At 38.9% G+C, this 19,440-nt stretch overlaps 1 protein-coding gene and 1 long non-coding RNA gene across 5 annotated transcripts in view; both read right to left on the reverse strand.

The window, feature by feature from the left end:
* ASPH (aspartate beta-hydroxylase) overlaps nucleotides 1-19,440 on the reverse strand; it is a 188,544-nt gene that overhangs the window by 90,337 nt on the left and 78,767 nt on the right. For 3 of the 4 annotated variants that reach the window (XM_068983284.1, XM_068983285.1, XM_068983283.1), the window contains 4 exons: nucleotides 17,452-17,490; nucleotides 16,894-16,929; nucleotides 15,587-15,631; nucleotides 1,598-1,639 (listed from right to left, as the gene is read on the reverse strand). In XM_068983284.1, coding sequence (XP_068839385.1) covers nucleotides 1,598-1,639; nucleotides 15,587-15,631; nucleotides 16,894-16,929; nucleotides 17,452-17,490 — 162 coding nt within the window. The remainder of the gene's footprint in view (nucleotides 1-1,597; nucleotides 1,640-15,586; nucleotides 15,632-16,893; nucleotides 16,930-17,451; nucleotides 17,491-19,440) is intronic. The other variant, XM_068983286.1, reaches the window with a different exon arrangement.
* Nucleotides 6,380-13,592, reverse strand: LOC138088225 (uncharacterized). Its single transcript, XR_011145717.1, has 2 exons — nucleotides 13,492-13,592; nucleotides 6,380-8,130 (listed from the first exon to the last, which is right to left on the reverse strand). It is a non-coding gene; the product is annotated as an uncharacterized lncRNA (long non-coding RNA).

Genomic DNA, 19,440 nt, shown 5'->3' on the forward strand with positions numbered 1-19,440 from the left:
GAAAGACATGCAAATATTTACATCTGCAAAGAAATGTAAAAGTGAAAAAAGAACGTTTGAATAATCTTTGTACTCCTCACTCTCTGTTTAGCAACCTTTGTGAACGCTGAATTAAAATGCCACTGGTTTCTTAAATTTATTGTTGAAAATGTTATCAAATAGCATTTGATATCACTCATATGTGGAATTTAAAATATGACACAAATGAGCCTATCTATGCAACAGAAACAGACTCACGGCCACAGAGAACAGACTTGCGGTTGCCAAGGGGAAGTGGGTTGGGGGAGGGATGGAGTGAGACGCTGTGGTTAGTAGATGTAAGTTTTTATAAATAGAATGGATAAACAATAAGGTATTAACTGTGTAGCACAAAGAACTATATTCAATAACCTATGATACACCATAATGGAAAAGAATATTTTTAAAAAAAGCAATGCGTATATATGTATAATTGCATCACTTTGCTCTGCAGCAGAAATGAACACATTGTAAATAAACTATATTTTAATTTAAAATTTAGATCTGTATATTACTTTAATAAAAAATTAAAAACAACCAATCAGGAAAAAAATGCATGAGTTAAATAAATGCCTGCTGCTGCTGCTAAGTCGCTTCAGTCGTGTCTGACTCTGTGCGACCCCGTAGACGGCAGCCCACCAGGCTCCCCCATCCCTGGGATTCTCCAGGCAAAATAAATGCCTAAGGGCTATGAAAAGATGGCCAAAAGCCAGAAACTTCATATAGTCAAGTACTGTTTACCTACTGAGTAAGTAAGATCTTGGCTTTTCCGTGAACTGTATCTTTTAAATGTAAACATTGCTTTTATCACTAGGAGTTAAAGCCATTCCTGAAACTCCAATTATGTTTAATCATTGATGATTTTATCATTCAAATGATACTAAAAATATAACTGCTACTCTGTGACCATCCATGTTTATAAATTTAACTTAAAAAAATAGCTCCTCACTCTATGTTTAGCAACCTTTGTGAACTTTGAATTAAAATTCTACTGGTTCCTTAAATTTATTAGAATGCCTCTGTAATAAGCTCTTGGAAGCCAGAGATGATATTTTCTTTATAGATGTAAATATTTGCATGACTTTCTTTCAAACAGTTCAAAGTCCCATGTAAAAAGAATATGTTCGAATAATCTTTGTACTTAGAACAGCTGTCAACAAAGGTGACAGTAATAATTAACATTTCCTTTGTGCTTTCCCGGTGGTAGACACTGCTTTAAGCACTTTACATATATTTTCACTTAATTACTATTGTGGAGACAACAGCCTCATGGTTTCTGGAAGTTGGTACTGTTCTTATTATTCCCATATCATAGAAGAGGAAACTGAAGCACAGAGGTTGGTTAATTCTCAAGATGTATATAGAGTGAACAGCAAATAGCATTAGATGCTAATGTCTTTCCAGAGCTTTAGCTCTTAATGTTTACGTAGAATATTAATGTCTGTTGATAAAACCACTGAAATAATAAACACACTGGCAATTTATTTTGACTAGTGTAGAAAATAAGATCACATTATTCACGGATAGTATAACTTCTCCTTATGTGTATTTGAAAGGCTGTTGATTTTAACAATCTCACCTTTTCCTTTTTTTCCTGGCTCATCTGCTTTCTTATTTGTTTCTGAAAGGTAAAGACAAAACAAAATAAATATTGTGAGAGTCACAATTCAAAATCTCGAATTATAGGACTATCTTTAAATGAGTTCAATTCATAATATTTCTGGGATTAAGAGATATACACTAGTATATATAAAATAGATAAACAACAAGGACCTACTGTATAGCACAGGGATCTATATTCAGTATCTTGTAATAATGTACAATAGAAAAGAATTATATATATATGACTGAGTATATATGACTGTATCACTGTGATATATATTAGTATATACATCACTGAAACTAACACAATATTATAAATTAATTGTACTTCAATTTTAAAAATTCTGGGCTAACATTCAATTTTCCTAAATGCTAAATTCTTTACACATGTAATTTATTATAAAATATTAAGAATTTGAATTACTTATAAAAATCACCAAGCAGTAAGCAGGTTTTGGGTGCCAGGCTGAGTGTTCCTGGTCTACATAAGGGGTGATGGGGGCCATCTCCACCAATAATAAGTGCCTCTGTGGGTACAAACAGTCCAGAGAAGACTCACTCAAAGCTGATTCAATAGCTTTATTGTCTCTTAAAGCCATGCACTGCTTTATAACAGGGACTGTGTGCTTTAAAGGATTGTAGCATGCCATTCTATGAGAACACTAACCTGACTCCTCAAGGACTTCCTACATCCACAAGTGACCCACAGGGGTGCCCACACTGAGCCCAGGTGTGACATAGCACAGTTAGAGGTAGACCAGTCAATTTCAGTCCCAGTAGGTATTTACCTAGTCTTTGAGAATTTCTAGATACACATGTGTACGGTTGAGTTGAAGTGAGGATGGGGCAGAGTTTGGTAGTCTGATTAAAAATAATCAGATTCCATCCTTTCTCCAGAGTAGATGAGAGAGAGTATAAGTGTTGTGCAGGTTGGGTTCAGGGGTGCAGGCAACATCATTCAATTCCTTAATCCCCAGTTTCTCACATTCATTCATATAAAACATTTCAATTTTTGGAGGCAAGAGGTAAATCTGAGGCTCCTGATGCAAGGAGAGGACTTTTTATCAGTCACATGTTTCTCCTTTGAGACCCCAAGGGGAGAGGAAGCAAACCGACTCAAAATGTGCCAGGCTTGGTGCCAAGCACAAGACACATCTTTTGTCTCCTAACATCCTCTGCAGATGGGGAAAGAAATGGCAACCCACTCCAGTATCCTTGCCCAGGAAATCCCATGGACAGAGGAGCCTGGCGGGCTACACTCTGTGGGGTCACAAAAGAGTCAGATAGGACTGAGCAACTAAACAACCCTCTGCAGTAGTTCTGAGCTCCTTCTTCATGCAGAGGAGGAGGTTGAAGCTTGACAAGGTAGAGGGTCTAAGTCATCAAGGTCAGTGGTGTATTTGACTCCAAAATAGACATTCCTTTCCCCATGCCAGTCTCTAATTTTGTTGAAAGGGAAAAAGAAGCACAGGTCTTGACTTTTGCAAAGGGAGGGTTTTAAAAAGTTGGCTGGAAAACTTCCCTGGCGATCCAGTGTTTAAGACTTCACCTTCCAGTGCAGGAAGTACAGGTTTGATCCCTAGTGGGCAAGCTAAGATCCCACATGCCTCGCAGCCAAAAAACCATAAAATGCATTAAACAGAATCAATACTGCAACAAATTCAATAAAGCCTTTTAAAAAATGGTACACATCAAAAAAATCTTAAAAAAAAAAACAAAAAATGTTGGCTGCCACACATTTCCTGGTCAGTGCTTCAGGAGGCACAAGGATATAAAATAGACTTCCTAATCTCTGTTGAACATTCTAGAATTTCTGACCTTATTAACTGTACCCTTGTCATAAAGGGCTTCCCTGGTGGCTCAGTAAAGAATCGGCCTTCAATGCAGGAAACCAGGGTTCTATCCCTGGGTCTGGAAGATCCCCTGGAGAAGGAAATGGCAACCCACTCCAGTATTCTTGCCCAGGAAATCCCATGGACAGAGGAGCCTGATGGGCTACAGCCCATAGGGTTGAAAGAGTCAGACACGACTTCGTGACAAAACCAGCACCATCATAAGGTTAGGCAGTGTGTCATTTACTAGGATGCACTCTTGAGTTTGAGTAAACTCCGGGAGATACTGAAAGACAGGGAAGCTTGACACGCTGCAGTCCATGGGGTTGCAGGGTCAGACATGACCGAATAACTCTTGTAGGTATCAGGGGTACAGGACAGAAGAGAAGTATCAAAAATCTCAATTTCCAAGGATATCTCTTTCTGTGGCACCAGCCACGCGTACAGGAAGGCTGGGAGTGTCCACCCCTCCAATCATCTGTTACCTGGCATGTGGCTAGTGTAATTTAGACAAATCAAGCATAAAATGCAAGTTTCTCAGCTGACTACAGAAAACTAGTGGGTGCTGGTCATGAAGATTTTAGAGCTGTCCACAAATCTTCCCGCCCCCAGGGAAACCAAGGCAGGAAGAGTGGATTGAAGTGGTCATCTTTTTTTAGATTTTTTTTTTTTTTTGACGTGGACCATTTTTAAAGTCTTTATTGAAATTGTTACAACATTACTTTTGTTTTGTTTGGCTTTTTGGCTAAGAAGCATGTGGGACCTCAGCGCCCTGACCAGATATTGAACCTGCACCCCTTCATTGGAAGGCAAAGTCTTAACCACTGGACCACTGGGGAAGTTCGGAACTGATCACCATTTAAAAAGGTGTGGGAGGCCCCTGGCCAGGTGTGCGCCCTGGAACCAGGGTCATCATCTTTTTTCTTCCTGTCTGCAGTTACCTAGGATGAAGAGGCTGAATTAAGAAGGCCTAGCCCAGATATTCCAACCCTGGGGCAAAAGCCCTAGGTTCTGTCCCCTTCTAATCCCACTGTTTCAGCAAGTTGAGATCTGAGACAGGAGCTTGGGTGTGGGAAAATACACACTGTAGGGGATTTTCACCTCCGGGGTTTTCAGTGCTTAAATTTAACTTAGGTAAAGTTCTCAAAGAGCTTCAGCTTACCTCACTAGCATTCTGCATAATATAATAGAGTGGAAAGTGGAAGTGTGCTCAGTCGTGTCCGACTCTTTGCGACCCCAGAGGAGCCTACCAGGCTCCTCTGTCCATGGGATTTTCCAGGCAACAGTACTGGAGTGGTTTGCCATTTCCTTCTCCAGGGGATCTTCCCGACCCAGGGATCGAACCCAGGTCTCCCTCAAGAGTATGACTTTGCTATTAGTCTTTGTACCTGGGGCTTCCCAGGGAAAATTCAAATGGTCCTCAACATGCCAAAAAGGAAAACGATTGATAACACTTAACTAGATGCCAGGCGTTGTTCTCAACACTTAATGAGGATTATTCCATTTAACTCTGAAAGGTAGTTTTAATTCCATAGATAAGAAGAATGGCTTAGAGAGGCTACAGAGTATTGCCAAGAGCTGCAGAACAATTAAGAATTGTTCAGAAGGCCACACTCTACAATACTACACTTTGCATATACCAATAGTGGGTGGTCCATACTCTACGCTTAGTCCAACCCAGAAAATGACAGAAGTACAAGCTTACCAGTAACTCAGATTCAAGTCTTAACACACACCCCCCAAAGAAACATAAATTACACATTTTCTAATGGTGCTAACTCTTTCAACATTATTTTATTAAAGAAAACCTTACTAAACAGAACAGGATCTTCATCTTTTAAAAACTGTCATACAACCATTAAGAAAAAATCATTTTTGTATATTCAATTATTTTGAACCCTATCATTCCAGCTACTGTGCTAATTTGCCTACTGGCCAATTCTTGTGGGCAAAGCTAGTCTCCATCCAGGTCTGCGTGTCCTGAGCTCCTAGTCACACTGGCATCTACTCTCCCTGCTCCAAGACCCAGCCATGGGGCTCTGCCTCTCCCTGACCAGGTCCTGTCTAAGTCACAAGGGCCCTGTCCTCTCTGTCCACTAGCACTTCCCTAGTCAGATCCTACCACGATATCACCTGGATCCTTACTCCTCCGTTACCTGACTGCCCTCTCTCTGCTTGCTCTTGGTTGCCCTCTAATTGTTTCCACCTTCCATTAGGTGCCCACCTGTACGCTCTAGACTCTAGGCTGCGAATGACCTTGACTGGCAGGCATTGCAGCCTCTCTGACCCTCAGTCTCTTCATCTGCAAGCACAATAATAACACCCAGGTGCCTGGAGCCCCAACTCCCTAACTTAGCACTTATCATCGCCAGTGCAGCCAAATGGGCCTGCTTAACCTTAAAGGTTTTTTTCTGTTTCTTCTGAGCGCCTTGGAGGAAAAAACAACACTTTCCCGAATCCCAGAAGCTTTGTCCCTTTGTGTCTCATTCTCCTTTACTGCCCAAGAATGAAGATCAGAAGAGAATCTTCGGTACCCTTTGCTACCCTTCTAGTCACTCAAACTCCTCGGTTCTCTCAAACAGGCTGAAAGCTAACCCTCACCAAGTGATAGTCGTGGAGGACCAGAGTGTGCAGGTGAATGAGTGACCTCGCAGGGACTTATCAGAACTTCTAGGTGCTGGACAAAAGCCTACACAGCATGATGCAGGGACTATTTCATCTGAATTCTGCCCCTCAAATTGTAGCATGATACAAAATAAACATTACCTACTAGAAATAGGTAAAGAAAGAGGTTGAATGTACTCCTTTGTGATTTTAGTCACCAAAAGTGCTAGAATACCCTGAAATATTAGAAAGTATAAAATGAACTGATGTTGTTATGGAACAAAATAAAACAATATATACTCTAAAATAATGACAATACAGAGAAGAATTCTTCTGCATTTTATTGCACTCAAATAACATTAAACAGAAGATGTTTACATTATTTTTAGAAAATCCATTGATGTTTCCCAGCTTGGCATATATTTGTAAAGACAAGGCTCATCCATCAAGATATTTGGAATTAGAAAGTATCTGAATATGACCACAGCATAATGAATTCTCAGTGTCCAGAGTTCTAGAGATGATTATATACAAAAATCCAGCGAAATTTATCTTATGCATTTATCAATTCTATGTCACTCCTGTTTATCTAAAAAAATATGGCTTTATTAAAAAGTAGTGTTCTATAATTCACAATACGAAGTAAGAGCTTTATTAGATTTTTGAGTAGCAACTCTGTATTACCCAGATCACAGCTTCAGACAATTATTGCTCTTTTACTATGTATTACTTTGGGCTTCACTAACACTACGGTTCAGCATACCTTACTACACTGTAGTGATCTCTAATGATAAAAATATAAAATCTCTTTGATTTTAACCCTAAAAGCACACACACAAAAATCGCTTTATCTTAAAACAATGTGAACATGATCAAGAGCTCCCCTGACATGTAAATAAAACCACATCTTAGGTTTTTTTTTTTTTTAATAGCTCATGGTCCTTTCAAAATGAGAGTGTAGCTACCTCTTTTTCCTAAGAAATGAGCATTTTCATCACAGCAACCATTTCTGAGCCACACACCAGCCACATTAAAAACAGAAGAAACTCTCCAGCGTGGAAAGGAAAAGCCTCAAAAGCTGTGAAAGCACAGGGAACTTCTGGTTTCTGAGTACTTTTCACAAACCCTGCTTCATTCAGCCAGTGGCAATGTCTCCTTGATACACGGAGCCGGAATCAGTGTCGTACATGTTACTTTACCAGCCAAAGGAAGAACAACCTTTACATTAGGCACCACTAACTGTTATTTTCTAAGATTTAAACAAATACCAAGAGGACTACAGCTATTCTACAATCACCCCAATGTGCTGAAAAGCGTTTTTGCATAATATAACAGGCTGTTCCTTTCCTCTACATTCTAGCACAAATTTTAATTTCCCCTTTTTTTCTGAAAAATAAATTACCCACGATAATTTAAACTTTTTTTGAAATATTAATTTTTTTCAAATTAATAAGCTAAAAGCTGCAGGAATCTCAAATGTTGAGTTTTACCCTGAATACTTGAAGCTAATATAGGAATTTTTTAAATAAAGGTATCAGTGCAGATATATACAACTCAAATCTTCACAGCTAATGATGATCCCATCAGTGTTTTTCAGAGCCCTAAGACAAGGCACTCTTAGTGGCTTTAATTCATGTTTCACGCAGTATACACAAGTCAGCTGACATAGTGTTAATTACTGATAAGATATATTAAAACCCTGCCATGACAAGTGCTGTTATTTCATGAATGATTATTAATTACTGTCTGAAAAACACATATATGCAGGTAAGACTAAAAGCTCCATCACAAAAGGGAAAAGAAAAATCCAGTGGACCCACTAAGGCTATCAGAAAAGGACATGCAGGAATGTAACAATACGTGTGATTTTTGTTTCTTAAAAAAAAAAAAAAAAAACACTAAAATGCCAGTGGACTATGGTTCATTCAAAACATCTTTAGTGTTCATTCCCAAAGATCTTGGTCTGCTCAGAAATTACTTCACAAGATCTATCCCAGCCATCTTTTGGAGCGTATGGTTAAGCTGGTCCTCTTGTGGTAGGTAGTAGGGGCAGTCTTTCTGAAGCTTTAAGTATCTGCAAAAATAAGGGGAAATCTAAATTAAAGGACCAACTAGACACAGATTGCGAAACTGCTTTATTTTTATTCTACTTATAAAAAACCACCAATGGAAAGTAAATGTTTTATTTTTCTTTGTATTGTTGTTTTTAATGGCAACTGGGTAAGAATGACTCACTGCTTAGAGTAGTTCTTGGGAGGATTACTTGCAAAGCTAAAAAAACCTGAGGTTCTTTAAAGCATTTGAAAATTACAGTTGAATTTAAGAATGTCAGTCTTTTGAGAAATAACATTCAATTTCTTTCTCCCATCGATGTTTTCACTGTATTAAAAAGAAATGCAACAGAGGGGGAAAAAATCTAGTACGGTATTTGAAACATGAATATAGGGAGGATTTTTCAAGGAGCAACAAGATACTGTTAGCTGTAATTAAAATGCATTACTTATAATCTTATATCAATTTTTCATGTTATGGATGATATAAATGGTTGATAAAAAAGTATATACTATTTTAAAAGAAGTAAAATTCATTCCAACTTTAAACAAACATTTTCTTATTCCAAACTTTAGTACCAAATTTATTTTACTATTACAGCTATGTTATGATTATGTTATGATCTATGTTACGATTAAGGTTAAAAAGGAGATTGTGCACATGAAGACCCAACCAAATTTTGATGTGATTTCTAAAACTGTATTATAGGCTTTCCTTCCCTCCCTCCTTCCTTCCCTATCTATTTATCTACGTATGTGCATGTATGTATAACCAGAAATTTTTACATAAGCAGAATTATTTGGTGCTAATGAGAAGCAACTGGAAATTATAGGTATACTTTTATATATCCAACAGAAATGAATATTTCCACCAGAAGACATGCATAATGTGTAAGAGTGTTCATGACAAATTTCTTCATAATAGACCAAAACTAGAAACGTTCACTACAGCCATCAATGTATAGGATAGAATTTTTAAATGGAATACATTTACAGTCAATAATAAGAAGAAGACCAATGACTCTACATAGCAATATGGATGAAACAGCCATGATGGTGAGCAGTGGAAATTGGTCACCAAGAAAGTGTATAAATGTTTGTATGTGTTGACATGTGTTGACTTCTGTTTAATCAAATTCAAGGCAGGCAAATCCATCCACGATGACAAAGTCAGAACACTAGTCATCTTTGGTGGGGTCATTACTGAGGGCAGAAGAGGGAAAGATTTTCCAGGGGCTGGAAGAACTCTGTATTGTGGGTACAAGAATATAAGACATGTACAAGTTCATTAAACTGTATCATCAACAGGTGAGTACTTCCCTGTGTATAAATTATACCGCACCAGAAAGAGTTAAAAAAAAAAAAAAGAAAAAGTTCTCTTAGAGTTTAAACATTAGCTGGACTGTGAGGAATATGCATTTCTATAACCTGTGCAATGAAAAATCCTGGAGACTAGGGGAACTTGTTTAAAGTACAACATGAGTACTGATAAAAAGGCAAATAAACTAAAAGCTTAATCACGATTTTGAAAGACTCAAATCTATGCCCTGGAGTATCTGAATCAGGTTTCCACCTAGAAGTAGTAGTTGCCCAAGTTGCAAACCCAACACCTCCAGAGGCCAGTCATCTCTGCACCTCTCCGTTCCTCCCACCTTCCTTATCTCCACTGAAGTTCCATCATTCATCCATTCAAGCCAGAAGCAAAGGAATCAAGCTAGACTTTTCCTGTTAACCAGCCCATCTCCCACCAGTCACCTGCACCCCCAAGGTCCTTGAATCCATCCTGCTCTGCACCTCTGCCACAATTCCCAGCTCCCGCCACTTGCGCTTAGATGAACATATCTGCCCCCTGACTGGTCTCCACCTCCTCATGGGACTCTGTTCAAATATGGATAGGATCATGCAACTCCTAAGCTTGAAGTTTTTCAGCAACTTTCTTGCATTTTTAGTGAAAGTTGCTCAGTCATGTTCGACTCTTTGCAACCCCACGGACTGTAGCCCGCCAGGCTCCTCTATCCATGGAATTCTTCAGGCAAGAATACTGGAGTGAGTTAGTCATTCCCTTTTCCAGGGGATCTTCCTGACCCAGGGATTGAACTCGGGTCTCCTGTATTGCAGGCAGATTCTTTACTGTCTGAACCACCAGGGAAGCCCTAGGCCCACATTCAAATTCTCAAACACCATTTATGCAACACTCTGAGAAATGCTGCCTGCCTGTCCCCTATGCCTCCTTAGCCGGTGCATGGCACACTGCCTTGAACCCTCTCCCCGCCACATGCTGGCTCCTTCACTTGGAGCAGCTCCTCCAGGCTCAGCTCCAGCATGACCTCCTGCTCTGCTCCCCTGGCCCCCACAGTTGGGTTGGTTCCCCCTCCTCTGGGTGCTGGCCTGGGTATCACTCTGAGAGGTTAATGATGCTGGATTGGCTTCTGTCCTCTGCAGCACACCCACAGGTCTGTGAATCGATACCAGACAGGGGCTGCATTGTTCACTGTATGTCTGGGGCACAGCTGTACCATGCTGGTGTGTGTGCTTCAGTCATGTCCAACTCTTTTGCGACCCTATGGACTGTACCTGCCAGACTCCGCTGTCCGGCGATTCTCCAGGCAAGAATACTGGAGTGGGTTGCCATGCCCTCCTCCAGGGGATCTTCCCAACCAGGAGATTGAACCTAAGTCTTCTGTGTCTCAGGTAGATGGATTCTTTACCCACTGAGTCACCTGGAAGGCCTGAGCCTGTACCATAGGAGCTGTTCAATACATATTTCTTGAATAAACGAAAGATCAAATCACTAACAATAATATGCATATTAGGCTCCTATTACCATAAGCTAAGACCTTTGGAGCTGCCAGCCTAAAGCTGGTTGTGGGTCTTACTGATCCAATTAGAAAATGCTTGATGACAAGGGGCACATGAGTGACAGCTCTGGACAGAGGCAACAGTGAAATCAGCCCCCCTGAGAGAATATTCAAATGTGGATGAGTTACAAATGTCATCTCCATCTTCAGAGAGAAAAGAGCAGCAGATTCAGCCAGAAACATTGATGTTCACACATCTTCATTTCAGATAGCACAATTATCATCACAAAATGTAACATAAACATTTTTCCCGGCATTGTTGTTGTTCAGTTATGCAGCTGTGTCTGTCTCACTGTGGCCCCACGGACTGCAGCATGCCAGGCTTCCCTCTCCTTCACCATCTCCCAGAATTTGCTCAAACTCATGTCCATTGAGTCAGTAATGCCATCCAACCATTTCATCCTCTGTTGCCCCCTTCACCTTCTGCCCTCCATCTTTTCCAGCATCATGGTCTTTTCCACGGCATGACAGAAAAATTGTTAAAGGAACCAATTAGTCAAATGATCTTAAAGTATTGTATTGCAGGGAATATTATGCTGGTGAATTTCCTAAGTGATTTGTTCATAAGTTACTCAATTTGTGCTATGTATAATTTTTTTTTATATTTTTTTCTTTATGTGGATCATTTTAAAAGTCTTTATTGAATTTTGTTACAATATTGTTTTTGTTTTATATTCTGTTTTTTTTTGGCTCTGTATATGTGAGATCTTAGCTCCCCAACCAGGTATCAAACCCACACCCCTTGCACTGGAAGATGAAGTCTTAAGCACTGAACCACCAGGAAACTCCCCATGCTATGTACAGTTATGGTGTCAGATTGCTAGAAATAGGCTGTGTGGTATCAAGTAAAAATATGACTTTGAGGACAAGGTGAAAACCCACTAAGGAAGCAGAGGTTCCCAAATCAATTTTTTTAATGTGATATTAAAAATGACTGACTTCTAACATGATCAATTTTTCAGATTGACTTTTTACTTCCTTTCCAAAAGGATGCCAGCAAAGCACTTATGAATTTATCAATATAAACAAAAGATGGAAAAATTTAAGCTATTGGACAGCTTACTTTTCCACAATGAATCATAATTAATCTTCAACATTTCTGAGTCTTTTTTTTCAGTTTTTACTCTATTTAAGTATAGTTGATTTATAATGTTGTGTTAATTTCTGCTGTACAGCAAAGTGATTCGATTATACATATTTCCACATTATTTTTTAAATGTTATTTTCCATTATGGTTTATCATAGGATACTGAATATAGTACCTTGTGCTAAACAGTAGGACTTTGTTGTTTATCCATTCTGTATATAACAACTTACATCTGCCAACCTCAGTCTCTCACCCCTCCCATCCCCTAACCCTGCCCCCCTTAGCAACTGCAAGTCTGTTCTCTATGTCCATGAGTCTGTTTCTGTTTTGTAGATAGATTCCTTTATGTCATATTTTACATCTATTTATTTTTGGTTGCGCTGGGTCTTTGTTGATGCAAGCCGGCTTTCTCTAGTTGCAGTGAGCAAGGGCTACTCTTCATTGCGGTGGCTTCTGTTGTTGTGGAGGACAGACTCTGGGCATTTGGCCTTCAGTAATTGTAGCAAGAAGGCTCAGGAGTTGCAGTGTGCAGCTCTAGGCTGTGAGAGCTTCAGTAGTTGTGATACATGGGCTTAGTTGCTCCGAGGCAAGTGGAATCTACCCAGGAGTCTTAAGTGAAAGGCTAATGCATATTAAGACAAAGACACCTAAGGATACACTATCTCTACCACATCAAAACAGCTCTCATAACTCATCTGTTCTTAGGTCTTCATTTCTATGAAATCCTCTAGAGCACAGAAGCTGAGAGTGTGAACTCTTGGAGCCAGAACACAAAAATCAAACTCAGTTCTAGCATTTATCATTTCTGTGATTTCAGGCAGGTTCCTTTGCCTTGCTATGCCTCAGTTTTCTCATCTGTAAAATGGAGATATGAGCATTTCACCTCTTGGGCCACTGGAAATACTAAGGGAGTTAATTCATGTGTGTGTCAAGAAGTGCATGACAGACATGATGCTTAACCAAAGTCAGCAGTCTCCATCCCCTGGTGGGCAGCCAGATACAACAGTAAATCAAGGCAATTCCTGCCCCATGGGATTATCCCAACAATATTATTATGAAATTTAATTTGCTACATTAAGACTGTGTAGCCTAGTCTTAGAAAGATCAGAGAAGGCATAGTAATCAAAGACTGGATTCTGAAGGCCAGGATAAAGTGAACCGATATCCAGCATTGTGCAGAGAGCCTCAATCTGAGTTTTCCACTGATTAAAGAATTTTAAAGATTAAAAGGTATTAAGGTAACAGGCCCCACAACAATTGTCACAGTTTCTGCATCACATATGTCACTCAACACTATTGCAAAAGCAGTCACCTTACTGTACAAAATAGCAACTAATTCATGAATATTATTCTTTCATAAGACTGAATAATTGAATGATGCAACATAAAGTAAGACTAAGAAAATAACAAGAAATAAGCAAACCCAGTACAATCATTACCAGTAACTACTGCTAACTCTCCGCCTCACATCCTCCTTGGTAAAGGACAAACTATAGCGCACAGTGCATCACTCAAATTTTTATGACACCAAATGACAAGTGACAAGTTCTGGAGCAGGTCTGTCAGAATTCAGCTTCTCTTGATCCACCTCAAATACCAACCTAAAGTGAAAGAAAGTGAAAGTGAAAGTCGCTCAGTCGTGTCCGACTCTTTGCGACCCTATGGGCTATTCAGTCCATGGAATTCTCCAGGCCAGAGTACTGGAGTGGGTAGCCTTTCCCTTTCTCCAGGGGACCTTCCCAACCCAGGGATCAAACCCAGGTATCCGCATTGCAGGCGGATTTTTTACCAGCTGAGCCACCAGGGAAGCCCCAATATCAACCTAATTAATTAGTAAATAGTAACAGCCACAGCCTCCATTCACTGGGATCTCATTATGTGCCAGAAAGGATACATATAAATCAAATCTTCATTTTCATTTGCTTCAGCTGTTAAACATCTCATTAAAAAAAAGCACCTTATTCCAGCCCATAGTCCCCTCACCCCTACAACCACTCCTTAGTATTTTATAATTATGTTCTAAGGAAATTTGGGGGCTCATTTATAAAACACCACAACAGAAGCACAGAGCTTTTTGGTCAGAAAATAATATTATATTTCATACCTTCATTAAAGTCAGGTTGATATTAAAAAAAAAAAATCAACCCTAAGTAGAAAAAAGTGCTGTAGACACTCGTTATTTTTAGGAAAACATAAAATAACTTTCTTTAAAGGAATGGAGAGTAAGCAAAATGCAAATTCAGTAACCTGCTCTGCATTCTCAGGTAAGAAACAAGGCACACTGGCGTACTGCTCAGTAACACAGAGGAAGTTACAGATGCAGGATGGAAACACCAGCTTTCCCGACTCTGCGCATCTTTCCTAAACACAAAATACACACATATGGCCAGAAGTTATCCTGTCAAAGATCAGTTTCTCCATGGATTTTGTTTCTCATTCACGTTATAATGCCAACAACGCAATTCCTTCAGTATTCATACATATTATAAATGTACAACATACAACAACTATCAAAACTTAGAACTACCCAACCATTAAATAAGTAAATATGAGCTGTGTTATAACTAAAAATAGTCCTTGATTAGAAAAGGCTTTCCCCCCTTGAAATTGAGTATTTCGACAAATTTTGGCAGGCACAATTATTTCTACAAAAATCAATACTTCTAGTGCACATCATCGCTACAAAATTCACATAAAGCATAAAATGAAAAATACGAGTAAAAATTGAACCAATAAATAACATGGAAACAAAAAAAAAAGGAAATAAAACAAAGAAACAAGAGGAAATACATTTGAGAAAGAGATGTTGGAGAATCCTGACTTAATAAAATATTTTTTCCCACTTAGAGAATAAGACGTTTATATGTTAATTTGTGATTACAGGAATAGTTAATGTCTTCTCTAAAAGGCATTTGAAAGCACAAGCTTTGATTGAAATGCTGTCCCCATTCTTTAAACTCGATGATGATGAGAGGGATGTGTTAGGGAAGGGAGGGAAAAGCAGAGTGATGGGTGTAACACAGTGGGCTGGCAGGAAGGACTCCAGGGCACTCACTCACAAGTCCCAGATAGCCTGGACCATGTGGGGTGCAAGGATGCTTTTAGGGAAGATGGGCAGTGCGGGTCAGGAGAGGACCAATGTCACTAATTCATGCACTGATCAATTTTCATCTGAAGGCAAGTCTGCCTCCACATCCTCCATCAGATAGCCTGTCAATCAAAACAAGGGAAAAACCCACAACCTAACTTCTACTACTATCACCATCTATGATAGCAAAAATCATACAGTGTTTTGATCGTGAACACTCCTCAAATTCTACCTCAACCAGTAAGTACTAGACCCTGTCTGATGTGTATTCCCCATTACTTTGGCTCAACTGGCCTAAACACACAAAATTTTCCTTTTAAATTTAGGATAGGTATAATTAATCCTCTTCTCTCAGGAATTCTACTCTCCATAGAATTTTTTTGCATACAGCATCTTTTAAATTAAACAAAAAAGAAAAAGAAAATACTTGTTACAAAATGCCATACCTGGTGGTACTTCTTGCTGTTCCTCTGCAGGGGGCATGTGCAGTTCTGAAATAATAAATAAATAATAAAACAAATTAAAAAAACACTCCATTACAGATTGCTGTCCAGCGTTTAAAGACTACAGATCTTTAAGTTGGCATGATTATTTTTACAGACTGTTTGGGGGTTTGATTGTAATTTATCATAAAGCATTAGGTTTTTGCACCAACACAATAAAGAAAAATGACCTACAACTTTGTAAAAGTTTGTATATTTCTCAACTGTCCTGAACCACAGGCTTTAAAACATTATCTGCCTAACTGACTAACCTCAAAACTTACTGTCTGCCGAAGGAGATATGAACCAAAGCCCAAGTTTTCACCACAATTTTGCATCAGACTTGATAGGAAAGATGTTGAAAGATATTTAAAGCATCTTGTTTCTTGTTAACAATGCAAAAATTTAAATTCAAATAAAATCTTTAAAATGTATCACTATCTTTAATAAACTCGTTTTTGAAAAATAATGCTCAAGGTAACTTATTCTAAAACTAGCCAAAAAAATGGATACGAATTATAACATCTAGTCTTTTTTTGTAGACATCAACCCACTTGCAACTAAAGAAACTGTAAGCCTCACCACCCAATGGTATAATGATATATTGATTTTATTCGCTCTATAAAATTACATCACATGTTAGTAACTTCATCCCTAACAACACAGTGGGTGGGCAGGAAGTACCTTAACTGAGGCACTATCAAGAAATAAAATTGTTATCTTTCCTTTTGTTCAAGATTTGTGTAACAGGCTTTGGTCAAAAAAAGAATATTTTATTAGTGTTTTCTAAAAGTCAAAACATTTATGCAGCTATTTTAATCATTTTTCTTCTTGCATTAATTTGCTTCTACTTGTGAGAATGCTCAAAACAGTTGGAAATATTTTAGATAAAAGGAAAAAGAAGCATCATACGTATTTTTTCCAACTGAAAGGACACAACTTCCAACCCACTTCTGCCCATGGATAACTCCTTCTCATGACACCACCTCCTCCTACTTAGAGCAGCCCTCCACACCCTAATATGATACTTTCTACTATACAATCCTGATTTCATCTCCATCACTGCCTTTCTCATAATCTTTACTTTATCCTCTCATTGGTGACTAGAGTGCCTGCCCCCAATGAAACAGAATTCTCTCTTATTCACTCTCATCCTCCAAGCCCCTGAGCACTGTCAAGACAGCAAATAGTAAGTGTGTGATAAATGCTTGTTGAAGAAATGAAGATAACTTTTTATAAAAAGTAAACAGATTTCTATTAAATTAACTTACCTTCTAAAATTGTGTTTGAATTGTCTACAGCATGATCTAAAAAAAAAAAAATAAGCACATCTTACATTAACTTATTTTCACAACTTCTTTAAATTAGTTTATTTGTTTGGAGACCTAAATTTGACTCTTTTTAGATTTGGGTTTCTTACAGAGAGATTCGTTAGAATATCAACTTTAATTTCTAAATTATAGTCAAAGAATACATCAATAGGCTGGGGATGTCTTTACTGGTCCTGTGTCTAAGGCTCTGCACTCTCAACACAGAGGGGCCCAGGGTTCAATCCCTGGTCAGGGAACTAGATCCCACATGCTGCAACTAAGACCTGGTACAGTCAAAAAAAAAAAAATTAAAAATTAATTGATTCTAAAAATAGGTTGGCATTATCTCTGCTGACATAAACCTTGCACCATAAACAGGATAAATATATCAACATGATCCAATTCCTTAGTGACTTAAGAATGTCTTGTATTTCTGACTACATCTGTCTTTGTTCCACAAGTTATACTCGTTTTAACAAATGCAAGGGGAGCTGACTTGCAGGAAGCTCAATACCTTACCTGAACTTTCTGTCCCTTCATTCTGCAATGGCTCGTACACTACAAAATACACAGAAAAAATACTCCTTTAGCCCAGTATCTCATTAAAACACAAGAGCGGCCATACAGTTCAAAGTCTAGTTTATTCTTGAACCACTGTGACTTCATTACTAGTAAATGGCAGTTTACAGAGTACAGTGGGGAAGAGTTTGGTTCTGGGGTGAAACAGACCTAGATTCAAATTGCAGAGTAGCCTCTTCTAGCCAGAGGAACAATTATATATGCTTCCTTCTTGCAAAATGAACAAAATTAAAGTTCCTCCTCAATCACTTGTTAACAGGATCCCATACTTTGTTTACCCCTGGGTGGTGCTGAATTTCTCTTTTATCCTTTGTGACTGTAGTGGAGGTTCTAAGTTACCCACAGCTCTGTCTGCTCTACACTCTGGATCCCAGACCTGGCAGGTTCTCTACTTTGCAGAGTAGGCAATGCTCAGATGTTCCACTTGGGGCAAATGGCCCTGCCTCCAGCCCCTGAGACGAGGGTTCAGCGGGCAGGTCTTAATCCACTACCTTAGCCACAGCCCAGGGCTCACCTCTCTCTGCTCCACTGCTTAGGCTCGTCTCTGCCACCATCTCCCCTCGTGTCCGGCTAGTTCATAGCTTCCCTAGTCAGCCTGATTCCTGCTTTTCCCATCTTCCAAAATGCCTCACATGTCCTCGTACCCTAAGAGCAAACTGTGTTATAGTCCTAGCACAGTTACAAATGTATTCCCCTCGATCATTTAAGAAAGAAAAACATCGAGCATTTACTGTCTTTTAGATATTATTCCCAGTGCTTGGGTAGAGTGAGGGACAGCTTTTAACAAATGCTTTTCTTTCCTTCTGGTGGTGTTTGGAAGACAAAGGAACAGTGAATACTCGCTCACTCTGTCATCCTGAATTGTGTCCCATTTTAATATGCTCTTCTATCAACTGAAAAACAAACAAGCCTTTTCTTTTTGTTGTTGTTGTCATTTTTATTTTATTAGTTTATTTATTTTGTATGTTTTTCTTTTTTATTGAAGTATAGTTGATTTACAATGGCTCAGTTGCATAGCAAAGTCATTCAGTTATACATATATATGTGTGTTTGTGAGTGTATATATATTTTATATATATATATTTAGATTCTATTCCATTAAGATTGTTCTTGTCCTCTCTCTCCTCCATTTCACAATCTAATTTCTTCAGAGTCATTTGCACATGCTGTCTTCTCACTTCCTCTCCTCAACCCACTCCAGTCTGTCTTCCAGCGCTGACCACATGCCTGAAAAGACTCCTCTAAGACTACCCACGAGCCCTCGTTTAACCCAGTGGACACTGCCTGCCTTTATTGAATTGGATCTCCTGGCAGCTCCTTCCCTAACAAATGCTCTCATCCTTGGACTCCAGGGCAACCATCCTCTCCTTTGATTCTCTCCTTTCTCCTCGATCTTCATCATTTCACCTTTTTCTTAGCAGGCATTAAAGGTTGCCTTTCATCAGAGTGCAGCCACAGTGCCTCCTCTCATCTAGCTCTCTCCCCTCTCTTTTAAACTACTTCAGTCTTTGGATTCAATCATGATGCATATTCCGAAGAGTCTCAGACTCAGTCAGGAATAGACTTCTCTTCTATGATCCAAATACCATCCATCGGCTAATTTGATATCTCCCCTTGGATGGCTCGGCAGGCACTACCCGCATGGACAGACTGCTCATGACCTTCTGGCTCCAAACCCATTTTCCAGTCCATCTGTCTTAGGAAAAAGCACTCCATCCACCAGGCACATAAGCACAAAAGTGGATGTGGTTCCCAATACCTCAGGTCATATTTTTACCTTGTTAACATTTTAAATTATATTTACTACAATATTCTGCCTACGAAGATATCTTTACTTTCACAACATCTTACTTAGCATTTTATCTAATTTTATACTTCTTTTAAATTTGATTTTAAAATTCTCTATATCTAGTCTGCAGTTTGCATTTG

This window comes from Capricornis sumatraensis, chromosome 11 (genome assembly GCF_032405125.1).
Source record: "Capricornis sumatraensis isolate serow.1 chromosome 11, serow.2, whole genome shotgun sequence".
Taxonomy (NCBI): domain Eukaryota; kingdom Metazoa; phylum Chordata; class Mammalia; order Artiodactyla; family Bovidae; genus Capricornis; species Capricornis sumatraensis.